A 14,010-nucleotide genomic window follows, 5' to 3' on the forward strand; every position below is an offset into this window, starting at 1 on the left:
CGAGTGTTTCACAGCAGACTGCAAGCAAGGATCCACAATCAAACTGTATTACACTATTAGTCTAATTTATTTGTTCTTGTAAATGTGCTGGAATGACCGAGCAGTCAACATAAGCGGACAGTAGTTCTCTAATTTAGCTGAAAGACAAACCTACCTTGACAGGTAGCTGCGTGACCTTGAAACTGTTTTGTAAACACACCATCGTAATGGCCATTGTTGGAACAGCAAAGCAAGATCTTTAAAAAGAGGAAACACCATTTTTTTTTAAAAAGCATTTATCTGCTAATCTTGCACCATTGCAATTTGTATTTTATCCAAGTCATTCAGCAGGTATGAAAACCAACTAAGCATCAGTTAAGATTTTAATAAGTTTAATTTTACAATTCTTTTCCGTCCGGTAGCTGGTGTGCAACAGCCAGCCCACATTAAAAGAACTCACGAACAGGCATCCTCCACCTTTCAAAATGAAGTTCGGGAACTGGAACGTCAGGACCCTCATGGACAACAGACTGGAACGGCGTACTGCTATCGTTGCCCGGGAGCTCAGATGTTACAACATTGACATCACTGCCCTAAGCGAGACCCGGCGGGCAGAAGGTCAGCTCAAGGAACAAAGTGGTGGTTACACCTTGTTCTGGAAAGGTAAACCAGAAGACGTCCGCCGCCTCCGTGAGGTTGGCTTCGTCATAAAAATTGAACTCGTTGGCCATCTCAGAGACTCCCCTTGCAGGATAAACGAATGCCTCATGACCCTTCAGCTCACCCTAGTCCGGAACTAGTGCGCTACAGTCTTCAGCGTGTACACCCCAACACTGGAAGCTAGACGAATCCAAAGAAGAATTCTACTCCAGCCTCAAACAATCCCTGGCCAGAGACACAACGGGCGACAAGCTGATCCCTCCTTGGCGACTTCAACGCCAGAGTTGGAAAGAACACAGACTTCTGGGGAGGTGAGTTTGTCAGAGAGAGGGTAGGGAAATCCAACACCAATGGTACCCTGCTCCTGACAAAATCCCTAGAACACAACTGACATAACCAACACCTTGTTCCGTCAGAGAGAGAAGTACAAGGCTTCATGGCAACATCCTTACTCCAAGCACTGGCATCTGCTTGACTAAATCATTGTCCTAGCGAAGGACCGCAAGGACTTGCGCATCACCCGCGCCATAACAGGAGCTGATGACTGCTGGATGTACCACTGCCTAATCCACTCGGCCATCAACATCAATGTAGCCCCAAAGCAACGACGGCAACAGAAACAATGCCGCAGGAAAATTAACACTGGGGCACTCAAAGATCCTGCTCGGAAAGCCCTATTCAGCCAGTGCCTCACTGCCAACCTGATGACTCCCTGTGCACAGCGTCTGGTCTGCCCTCAAGGCCTCCATAATTAGCACCTGTGAAGAGACGCTCGGTCACTCGACCAGGAAACACCAAGACTGGTTCGACGAGAATGATCAAGAGATCCAGGAGCTGATAAGCCACAAGCGCGCAAGGCTTTTCTGAACCTGAAACAGCAACTCAAATGGAGAGCAAGAAAGCAGCTCCTCAGACGGCTGAAGGCTGAGGTCCAACAAAAAACCTGTGACCTAAAGAACAGATGGTGGGTGGAGAAAGCACAGGAGATCCAGCTGTTAACCGACAACCATGACGTGCGAGGATTCTTTAGCGCAGTCAAGACAACCTATGGCCCAAGGACCCAAGGCCCCATCCCACTGCTGGCCAAGAACGGAGAGGTGTTCAAGGACAGAGGCAGTCAGTGCCCACTGGAAGGAGCACTTCAAAGATCTCCTTAACCAAGACTCTGTCTTCGACTCCATCCCGCAGCATGCTACCCGCCACCATCTCAGCACAACCCCAGCCTAGCAGGAGGTAGAAAAGGCCATCCGACAGCTAAAGAACAGGCATCAGGAGCAGATTGAATCCCTGCCGAAGCACTAAAACATGGCGGAAAAGCACCATTGGCGCGAATACATGATCTAATTTCTCTTATCTGGAAGGAGGAGAGCATGCCAGGAGATCTGAGACGCCGTAATCGTGACCTTCTTCAAGAAAGGTGAGGTCCGACTGCAGTAACAAGAGGAATCTCCCTGCTGTCGACAACAGGGAAGGTCAACGCAAGAATCCTCCTCAATCGTTCTCTCCCTGTGGCTGAAGAGCTCCTCCTAGAGTCGCAATGCGGATTCCGCCCACTAAGAGACACAATGGACATGATCTTCACCGCACAGCAGATACAGGAGAAATGCAGGGAACAGCATCAACCCTTGTTCAAGGCCTCCTTTGACCTCACAAAGGCTTGCGACACTGTCAACCACAAGGGATTCTGGAGCCTCCTCCTCAGATTCGGCTACCCTCAAAAGTTTGTCACCATTCTCCGCCTGCTCCACGATGACATGCAAGCCGTGTTCTTGACCAACGGATGCACCACAAACCCAATTCATGTTCGGACCAGGGTCAAGCAAGGCTGTGTCATCACACCAATGCTCTTCCTTGCTGCAATGCTCCATCTCACCCTCAGCAAGCTCCCTGCTGGAGTGGAGCTAAATTACAGAACAAATGGGAATCTGTTCAACCTCCGCCACCTCCAGGCCAGATCCAAGGTCATCCCATCCTGTCATCGAACCACAGTACGCAGATGACGCTTGCGTCTGCGCACACTCCGAGGCTGAGCTCCAAGCCATTGTCAACACCTTCACCGAGGCGTACGAGAGCATGAGCCTTACACTAAACATCCATAAGATAAAAGTCTCTACCAACCTGCCCCCTTCACAACTCTGCCCCCCAGTTATCAAAATCTACAGTGCGGCCTTGGACAACGGACCATTTTCCATACCTCGGGAGCCTACTGTCAGCAAGAGCAGAAATTGATGACGAGGTCCAACACTGCCTTCGCAGCCTTCGGTCACCTGAGGAAGTGTGTGTTTGAAGACCAGGACCTCAAACCTGGCACCAAGCTCATGGTCTATAGAACAGTAGTGATACCCGCCCTCCTATATGGCTCAGAGACGTGGACTATGTACAGCAGGAACCTCAAAATGCTGGAGAAATACCACCAGCGCTGCCTCTGCAAGATCCTGCAAATCCATTGGCAGGATAGGCGCACCACCATCACTGTTCTCCCTCAGGCCAACATCGCCAGCATCGAAGCACTGACCATGCTCGATCAACTCCATTGGGCGGGCCACATCATCCGCATGCCTGACAAGACTCCATAATCAAGCGCTAGACTTGGAGCTTAGACATGGCAAGTGAGTCCCAGGTAGGCAGAGGAAACGCTTCAAGGACACCCTCAAAGCCTCCTTGAAAAAGTGCAACATCCCCACCGACACCTGGGGATCCCTGGCCCAAGATTGCCCAAAGTGGAGGAAAAGCATCCGGGAAGGTGCTGAACACAGAGTCTCATCACCGAGAACAAGCCAAGGCCAAGCAGCGACTGCGCAAAGAGCGCGTGGCAACCTAGGCACCTCACACACCCATTCCTCCAACCACCGTCTGCCCCACCTGTGACAGACACTGCGAGTCACGCAATGGACTCTTCAGTCACTTGTGAAATCATTTTTAGCGTGGAAGCAAGACATCCTCAATTCCGAGGGAGTGCCTAAGATAATGTTTCATGGCTGTATTTATGTGGGCAAACAAAATTGTGAATAGAGAAGTGAGATGGCTACCCACCTAATCTAGTTACCAAAGGTATTTTTTAAAAAAATTTTTTAAATGTCCATAAATTTGTAGATCGGAGGCTTCCTCTGGGAAAATGCCTCCGACCTGCAAATAAAATGCCCACATAACTGTTCCTCCCCCTTACTGCTTATCGATATGCTGATATTGATTTTGCAGTCCTGGGGCTCTCCGGGTATGCACGGATGAGGCCTACAAATCTCAGAGGTGCAGGCAGCTAGCAAGCACTCCTGGGATCATATGGGCCAACCCAATGAATGACAGAAGGGGATCCCCATTCATACTTATGGGGATTCCGTATGTACAGATACCCATAAGTATGAATGGGAATACTCCAAAATACATCAAATAAGTAAAAGAAACCACATATAAAATTAAAATGGCATTTAATAAATATTTAAAACAAATTTAATTTTTTGAAAAATATATTTACACGTTTTAAAGGGGCTAAAATATTAGGTATTTAAATGTATAAATTATTGATAAAATGTTATATTTTCTTTTTTAAAACTCTTACGCTGGTCAAAGCAGACCTTATACCTGCTTTTACCAGAATTTCACAGGCATTCACTGGGCAAATAGCCCGACTCTCCGCCCGTGGATGCCCTTGGTCTGATAACTTTGGCAAGTGGAAGAACAAAACTAAGGGGTTCACATGATGGCAAGTGATATATTTCAGATTAGTAAAAGTCCTGCGTTTGATCAGAGTTTAGCTATCTTTACCTAGATATTGGACAGGTCAAGACAATACCCTCCCTTGATCCACAAGTACATTTAGTGTTCAAAATCAACATCAGTGCCTCGATAGGCATTGTGGAGGAGGAACAGGTCAGGGATACAAATAATGCACAGCCCAATGCTGAAAAAAATGATTAGAACTCAGGAGGCAAAACTGACAGGAGTTGGGGAATTTTATGAACTGGATTTAAAAAAAAAAACATTTGTTTTAACAAGGCCATGCTAGCACATTGGGAGGATAAGGATAAGATATTGGTTTTGTGGGGGTAATGGGGGAAGCTCCTGGGGCTTAGCAGCATTGGAAAGACTAGTTATAGTAACTGACAACATTGGGGAGTATGTCATGTATCCTACATGGTTACTGCTTGTACTATTTATTACAAGGTGTGCCACCAGGGGGCATCTCAGTGAGAGGCTTGTACGTTACCTGTACAGATGTACCAGGCCTAGTATAAAAGGCAGGCCACCAGGTGTGATCCTCACTCTGGAATTATCAATAAAGGACTAAGGTCACTATAGTTCAAGAACACCACATTGCCTCGTGGAGTCATCATCAGAGCATCTAAAGTCATAACAATTGGCGACGGGATTACGGACCTTCAAGTGAAAATGGCTACCCTTGATGCGTTGCAGCAGTTTGTCGACAGAGATGATTGGGACGCCTTTGTGGAGAGGCGCGGCCATTTCTTCACAGCAAACAACCTGGCAGGCGACAATCCGGCCACACTGGCTGATAAGCACAGAACTATCCTGCTAACCAGTTGTGGGTCCACTTTTTCCCGCCTAGTCAGGGACTTGCTGGCATCAACGAAGACAACGAAGAGCTTGTAACACTGATCCAAGAACAACTCAAGCCCAAAGAGAGCATCCTTACAGCCAGACACCGGTTTTACACCCAACGATGGCCCAAAGGCCAGAAAATTGCGAAATATGTTGCAGACCTCAGGAGGCTGGCGGCACCGTGTGAGTTCAGCGACCACCTCACCGAAGCGCTGCAGGATATCTTTGTCATTGGAATCAGCCACGAGGGTCTTCTTCATAAGCTACTGTCTGTGGATACCACAGTCACACTGCAGAAGGCCATCTCTGAGCCAGGCATTCATGACCTCGACTTGCGGCTCGAGGCAGATGACTCATCCTCAGGACTCAAACCCGGCAAGTACTGTGCACAGAGTGGCGCCTTTCAGAGGCTGGACTGTAGAACATGAATCTTCTCAGGGAAGAGAAAACAGGCCCCCAGAGTCCGCTTAACTCGAGAGTTCACCTAGGGGGGGTCTAACCGAGTAGCTCCATGCTGGCATTGCGAATCATAGGGCTCACCAGTGCCGCTTTAAAGACTGTGTGTAAAGGCTGCAGCACAAACGGCCACCTCCAGCGAATGTGTAAGAAGAATTATGACTCACTGTTGATGAAGAGTCTGTAGATGGCTATGAATCCAGCGCGGATTATGAAACAATAGTCAGTGAGGCAGATCAGTCCCACGATGAGGTGTTTACCTGCACCATCGAGCATTCCCTGTTGTGGATGTAAGTCGAGATAAATGGCGTTCCAGTCTTCATGGAAGTGGACATGGGGGCGAGCCAGTCAGTAATGAATCAAGAAACCTTTGAGGCGCTATGGGACAATTAAGCTGAACAACCCAAGTTGGTCCCAGTTCAGGCAAAGCTGCACACCTACACCGATGAACTTATCCCAGTCGTTGGTAGTCAGGATGTAAAAGGTACTCTATGATGGCGCGGTGCACAGGTTACCTCTGGATTGTTGCAGGTGATGGACCAACGCTACTTGGAAGAAGGTGGATGGAGAAGACCCATTGGAGTTGGGAAGATTTCATCCCTCCAGCGATCGACGTCCTCCGCACTCAGAGGCAAAGCAAGCCCTCACTTGAGGATGGACTCGGCACCAGAGAGCAGACCAGCACGGCACCTGAGGCACAGACCGCTCAGCACGACTGTGTGGAGATGATCCAGCTGAGACGACCCGAACGCACCTTCCAGGCTCCAGTGGCAGGACTCCGGAGGAAGAAAATCGGATCCAAAGGCGACATTCCAGCTTTGGTGGCAGAACCCGGGGAGAACAGGATCACAGCAGTCGACATCGTGGATGGAGGAAAGATGGCGCCCAAATCAATGCACTGAAGAAAAAGATGCCGGCAGCCAGACCACGAGGTGCAGCGCTGATGGAGCCACACGTGGCACCCAACGGAGAAGAGAATTGGGGTAAAGATAGCAAGGCTCTCTTAAAGGAGGCCTGCAACCCACCACATTTCAAAGGGACAGTTCCACACTCTCAATGTAATAACAACTGAGAGTTAGATGTAAAATGTGTAATTGATGATCAGAGCTGTGTACACGCAATAAGCAAAGAAAAGTTGCGCGATCGTAATTGGAGCTACAGGTTATTTACCATGAGTAATGAAACGTTGTGCGATGTAGGATTTTAACTGCATACAGTCAATGCAGCGGGCAGACAGCCATCGGGAGCACACAGGTCCAGCGAGCTACCCAATGTAGTAGCCTGCGTCTCTGGGACCAGAGTTATGCACCGTGGAGTGTGGCCACAAGCAGCCAGTACATACAAGCTGCAGAGCAAGCGATCTCAGGAGGGCAACGGCATCGATACCCTGCCTCTGATTGGCACCCGATGACACCAACCGCCACGACCCTGAAAGAGCAAACCGCGCTAAGGCACAGGCCCCAGACCCCATCGCCACCAAGGCTACACGTGGGAACGAGGGGTCACCCGCAATGGTTCTCCCAAATGGGACTGTGACCAGCCAGGATCCCAAACCAAGTAACGCCCAGGCAAGCGAGTCAGCAGTTCCCTGTGCATTGCCAGACGACTGCTCTCAGGGAGCAGCAGCAACCCGGGGCGCAAGGAAAGGACAGGGAGGTCTGTGAACCTGTCCAACACTAGGAGCAATGGCAAAGGCCCCAGGAGCAGGCAACTTGAGCCAACTGGGCACCACGCCGCCACCAGACTACCCGGACACCGTCCAGCAGTTGAGGCAAGGGGGGTGGCGGGGACAGAATGGAGTGGTCAGACGCACAAACAGAAACCACCAGCACCTCCACTGCCAACGAAACACCACCTACTCACCCAAGATGGAAACGACCCTCCAAGGGTCAACCAGTTAGAGCTAAGCCCAGAGCAGAGTCAATGCATGAAGGCAATTTGCACTAAAGGCTTGGGGGTGAGTGATGTCATGTATTCTACATGGTTACTGCTTGTACTATTACAAGGTATGCCACCAGGGGGCACCTCAGTGGGAGACTTGCAGGTTACCTGTACAGGTGTGCCAGGCCTAGTATAAAAGGCAGGCCATCAGGTGTGATCCTCACTCTGGAGTTATCAATAAAGGACGAAGGTCACTACAATTCAAATACAACACATTGCCTCGTGGAGTCATTATCAGAGCATCTAAAAGGCATAACAGAGTCGGCAAAGAGAAGCAAGATCCTGGGTTCAGTCACAGGGTTGATAGGGGGGGCCTGACATTATGAAGTAGCTGGTAGATACATAACTAAACTTTGTATGAAAAGTATAAACATAAGAAATTAAATATAGTGTAAATCATGTGCCTTTTGTCACCAAATTAGACTAGTGAAAAAAGTTTTTTTTTTAAATCGTTATTTATCTTCCAGCTTGTGATATCATTTAACAAACACTCAATTATCGCCAAAGCAAAAACACATGACATTTTCTTTAAACTGTTTGATTTCTAAGTATAAACAAAAGAAAGCACTTTTTTCTCAATGAAATATTAAACAGTTAGTTAGTGGGTTTTAGTCAGAAAATCATCCAAAATAAAGACAGTCCAGATAACTAAAGCAAACCAAGTGCATGACTGCTGACTCCTGGTAATTCTCAGCAAGAACAAATTAATATACAAGCAAATCTATGAAGAAGTTATTTTATTCAGAATCATTTAATATATTGATTTGTTATTAAAAAAATACTTTTAACAGAGTGTAAATTCAAAATGGCAATTCCAATAAACTTAAAATAAAACTAACAATTCGACTGGTTTACTTGATTGGTGCTCCTGATCAAGCATATAGGATCAGACTGTTTCCAGTTCCCCTTATTAGTTCCTGATTAGCAGTTTCCCCGACTGCTCTCTAGTTGCTATTTTTTCCTTTTGGTTTATACATTCCCTACCTCCTCAGTTCTGATTTGTTGCTATTTTACTTTGTGCACCGTAAATCTGATCACAGACATACCGATTTTATAATATATACAGATAAGGTTTTTCGTACCTTCTTCTCAAATCCATTATTAGTGGCTTGTGTGGGTGGTTTTCCAGGATACCGGTAAATGTGAAAATCACAACTTGATATTTGGGGGAAAAAGTAGATTGGTAAAGGTTTAAAAATAACTCATTAGTTTGCTTTCTATTTCAGCTAGAAACATAAAGCAAGCAATCTGCCATCACAATCCAGTGCAATATTAGTATTTCTTTCCCCAAAGCAACCCCCAACCCTGTCCCAAAAACCTATAATTCTTGAAACATTCAGACATTTTACTGCAGTACTACCATAATTGTCATAAGACTGAACAAGCTGGGGCTCTTTTCTCCAGAAAAGAGAAAGCTGAGGGTTGACCTGATAGAGGTCTTTAAGATAATGAAAGGGTTGGATAGATATGGAGAAAATGATGGAGAAAATGTTTCTACTTGGGGAGTCCAAAACTAGAGGCCCTAAATACAAGACAGTTACTAATAAATCCAATAGAGAATTCTGAGAAACTTCTTTACTCAGTGGTTAAAATATGGAATGCACTACCTCAAGGAATAGTTGAGACAAATAGCATAGAAGCATTTAAGGGAAAGCTAGGTAGGTAGATGAGGGAGAAAGGAATGGAAGGTTATGCTGATAGGGTTAGATGAAGAGGGGTGGGAGGGGGCTCATGTGGAGTATAAACCGACATAGATCAGTTGGGCCAAAATGACCAGTTTCTGTGCTGTAGACTCGATGTAATTGAATAAAAATAAACTTGTAAGCTGGAAAGAAATAACAAATATCCAAGAGTACAATAACAAGACTTAAATCATTAAACATAAAACATTTGAAGAAATTAATAATACTAAGGTGCTGGCAATATGAAACTATGTTTGTTGGTAAACTGTAGCAAAGGCCAAGAGAGAAATTCTAAACATCTGGCAAGGTTGAAGCAACTGAACACGTGCTAATTACTGACCAATAGCATTTTATTATGGATTAGAGGAAGATAACATTTAACTGGGAACAAACTTTCTCTGTGTCCCCCCCAACCCAATCAAAAAGACTAGTCATGATTTTTTTCCCCAAACACTGGCTTCACTGAATTTGAATAATGGAGCTTGCTATTAAAGTTTGCATATAACCCTTTCACTCAAGTTTTCCCCCCATGGAAGATTGCTGCAAACAGTGCCACCCCTCCAGCATGATGACCACTCTGTTGAACATTTCTACCCAAGTAACAAATCCTGATTATTTTAACTGCCACAAAATTCAAGGTTCAATAGTACTAATGTGCCAAATGACATCCGTTTCTTGCATCCACTCTGCCACAGAAACAAATGGAAAATTGCACTCTTCAACAACCCAATCCTAGACTTCCAAGTCAAACTAGTTGTCCTCTATGCTACAGATATTTGCCATTGGCAGATTGATTGAACCTTTTGCTTTTAAGTGACATTTTATAACACACATTCAGCTGTTTATTCAAATCTATTTAGCACTTACTTGTACATCAGTGATAGAGCGTTCATCTCCAACACACCAGCCCATTCCTATAACAAAATATTGCAGATAATTTTAATGCAAGCTACAAATATCAGTTACACAAAAGTTCAGACAGTAAACACTTGTAATAATATAGGATTTTGCTCAGGGTTCAGCACATCGTCAAGATGTTTCATTAAATCTAAGGCAGTTCAAAAGTACATGACAATATAATTGTAAGGTAGAGAGATACAAACTACAATTAAAGGATATTACATTTCAGAGAAGAAAAAGAGTTTTACTATAGTAATGACAGGAGAGTTGTGCACTTCTGAGCATCTCAGGCAGACCTCACAGGCCAGATTAACAAGATGTAGCATCCATTTCCCAGCCTTTCGCCTCCCAAGCGATTGGAAAACCCTACCCCTTCCACCAACTAACATGGATTAAACCTGCAGGATATGAGCCTGCTACAGCACAATGTATGACTTCACCTATAATTGGGCAAGTACTATGCAATCTGAACTCCTTTCCTAGAGGTCTATGTACCAAAAAGAATCACATTATGTTGCACATCAATATACTCCTCTATAACCAGTCCCACTTAAAATGCAGCAAAGTGACTTGGTTCTGTTGGCAGACTAGATCATACAGCTGCCTAGTACACTGCCCTTTTACTTTGCACTTGGATTCAGCTAAATTATTTTTTTTTTTTTTTTAAACACAATGTTAGCAAGCTATTTGATCTCACAGGGCCCTCAGACAAGCCTGGCTCTTTGCCCAATCTTCATGACATCATTAGAGCCTTAGCATCATCATATGATCAGGGATAGGATTGTTCACTATCAATCCTAGAGTTTAGCACCATTTATAATTCTTGATAAAGCAGCCCACGTCAGCCAAGCAGGACCTGTACAACATCCAGGCTTGTGCTGACATGTGGCAGGTATCAATCGCTCCACACAAGTGCCAGGTAATGACCATCTCAAACAGCAATAAAAAGAAAAGCTGAACCACCCGGTGGGTCCACGTGAAGAATTAACTTAACTGGACCAGCCGTATTAAACCATGCGGCTACAAGAACAAGGCTGGTCCAAAAAAATTGCTCACTTTCTGACCTTTCTTGCCATCATCTACAAGGCATAAATCAAGATTGTGATGGATTTTTCACCGTGTGTGTGAATGGGTGCAATTGCAATGCAAACTCAACACTATCCCACATAGAGCAATCCACTTGATCAGTGTCCCTGCCACTGGACTCAATATCCACCATTGGGATATTGTGGCTGCAGTATTTACTATCTACAAGATGCACTGCAACAACTCACCAGCTTACTTAGACATCATCTCGCAGCCCCGTGACCTTGCCCACTAAGGACAAGAGCAGCAAGATCATGGAAACCATCACATACACCATCCTTACTTGGAGACATATGACCATAAATCCAATATACACACACACACACACGCACTAAACCTTGCAGTACCCCACTAGTCACTGCCTGCCATTCCTACTCTTTGCTTCCTGTCTGCCAACCAGTTCTCTATCCACGTCAATACATTACCCCCAATACCATGTGCTTTAATTTTGCACAGCAATCTCGTGTGGGACCTTGTCAAAAGCCTTTTGAAAGTCCAAATACTCCACATCCACTGGTTCTCCTTTGTCCACTCTACTAGTTACATCCTCAAAAAAATGGGACATTTAAAACAATCCCTGTGTGCTTCACAAAGGCATAATCAAACCTAAATGGACATTAAGCCACAGGGAATATCAAGAGGGGCAACCAAAAGCTTGATCTGAGGTTAAGTTTTAAGGAGGGTCTTAAAAAGGTGTGGTAGAGAGGCAGAGGGGTTCAGGGAGGGAATTCCAGAGTGCAGGGCCTAAACAGATAAAAGCACAGTTGCCAATGCAAAATGGATCAGAGTCAGAGAGAAACAGGGGGAGGGGGAGAGAAGAGGGGGTTGTAGAGCCAGAGGTTTCAAAGATATGGAGGGGTGAGGCCACAAAGGAATTTGAACACAAGGATAAAAATTTAAAATTGGAACCATTGGGGAACAGGGAACACGGTGCACTTCAGCAAGAACAGTGGTGATGGATGTGTGGGACAGAATACGGCCAATAGAGTTTTGGATAAGCTGAAGTCTATAGGGTGGAAGATGGAAAGCTGGTCAGGAGAGTATTGGAATAGTCAAGTCTGTTGGTGACAAAGGCATGGATGAGGATTTCAGCAGCAGATGGGTGGAGGCTGAACAGAGGTAGGCACAGTTATGAAGGTAGAGGCAGACGCCTTTTTGATAGAGAGTATATGGGGTCGGAAGCTCAGCCCAGCTCAGTCAGTCATATAGGATGCCGAAATTGCAATTAGGGGGCCAAGGATTAGTCCTAGGGAGACTCTGGAGCCAACTGTGCGCTAATAGCCACTGGAACAAAATCTTGGAATTCCCTACCCAACACCAACTTGGAAGCACCAGTGCCACAAGGACTAGAATTTTTGAGGATGTAACTAGTAGAGTGGACAAGGGAGAACCAGTGGATGTGGTGCATTTGGACTTTCAAAAGGCTTTTGACAAGGTCCCACACAAGAGATTGGTGTGCAAAATTAAAGCATATGCTATTGGGGGTAATGTATTGACATGGATAAAGAACTAGTTGGCAGGCAGGAAGCAAAGAGTAGGAATAAACAGGTCCTTTTCAGAATGGCAGGCAGTGACTAGTGGGGTACTGCAAGTTCAGTGCTAGGACCCCAGCTATTTACAATATACATTAATGATTTAGACAAAAGATTTGAGTGTAATATCTCCAAGTTTGCAGATGACACTAAACTGGGTGGCAGTGTAAGCTGTGAGGAGGATGCTAAGAGGCTGCAGGGTGACTTGGGACAGGTTAGGCGAGTGGGAAAATGCATGGCAGATGCAGTATAATGTAGATAAATGTTGAGGTTATCCATATTGGTGGCAAAAATAGGAAGGCAGAATATTATTTGAATGGTGACAGATTAGGAAAAGGGGAGGTGCAACGAGACCTGGGTGTTATGGTACAGTAGTCATTGAAAGTTGGCATGCAGGTAGTGAAGGCGGCAAATGGCATGTTGGCCTTCATAGCGAGAGGATTTGAGTATAGGAGCAGGGAGGTCTTACTGCAGTTGTACAGGGTCTTGGTGAGGCCACACCTTGAATATTGTGTACAGTTTTGGTCTCCTAATCTGAGAAAGGTCATTCTTTCTATTGAGGGACTGCAGCGAAGGTTCGCCAGACTGATTCCCAGGATGGCAGGACTGACATATCAAGAAAGACTGGATCGACTAGGCTTATATTCACTGGAATTTAGAAGAATGAGAGGGGATCTCATAGAAACATAAAATTCTGATGGGATTAGATGCAGGAAGAATGTTCCCGATGTTGGGGAAGTCCAGACTAGGGGTCACAGTCTAAGGATAAGGGGTAAGCCATTTAGAACAGAGATGAGGAGAAACTTCTTCATTCAGAGAATTGTGAACCTGTGGAATTCTCTACCACAGAAAGTTGTTGAGGCCAGTTCGTTATATTCAAAAGCCCCCAAAACATTTTTTTCCCCAAAATTCTATTTGCATTTCCAGTGCTTAAGTGATTTTGAGGGATTAACCTCATAACAGCTGGGGGGGGGGGGGGATGGAATGGGTGACAAGGATATGGAGTTTACAGCCAAAGACAATGCCTTCCATCTTCACAATGTTTAACTGGGTCCTGAAATCTCCTACCCAACACTATCATGGAAGCACCAACCATGCAAGAAGTGGAGTGGTTCAAGGTGGCCCACTTCCTTCTCAGAGCAACTTGGACAATTATGTGGCTTTGCCAGTATTGTCACCATCCCAACAATACACAAGTTCTATCTACACTTTGTGAT

At 45.5% G+C, this 14,010-nt stretch overlaps 1 protein-coding gene across 1 annotated transcript in view; it reads right to left on the reverse strand.

Annotated features, from left to right (window-relative positions):
- The window catches only part of alg13 (ALG13 UDP-N-acetylglucosaminyltransferase subunit), a 125,137-nt gene that overhangs the window by 60,683 nt on the left and 50,444 nt on the right, over positions 1-14,010 (reverse strand). Inside the window, exons 8-10 of the mRNA XM_070883944.1 lie at positions 10,143-10,189; positions 8,676-8,748; positions 155-236 (exon numbers count right to left, since the gene is read on the reverse strand). Of these exons, the coding sequence (XP_070740045.1) occupies positions 155-236; positions 8,676-8,748; positions 10,143-10,189 (202 nt within the window). The remainder of the gene's footprint in view (positions 1-154; positions 237-8,675; positions 8,749-10,142; positions 10,190-14,010) is intronic.

Source organism: Pristiophorus japonicus, chromosome 6, assembly GCF_044704955.1.
Source record: "Pristiophorus japonicus isolate sPriJap1 chromosome 6, sPriJap1.hap1, whole genome shotgun sequence".
NCBI classification, from domain to species: Eukaryota; Metazoa; Chordata; class Chondrichthyes; family Pristiophoridae; genus Pristiophorus; species Pristiophorus japonicus.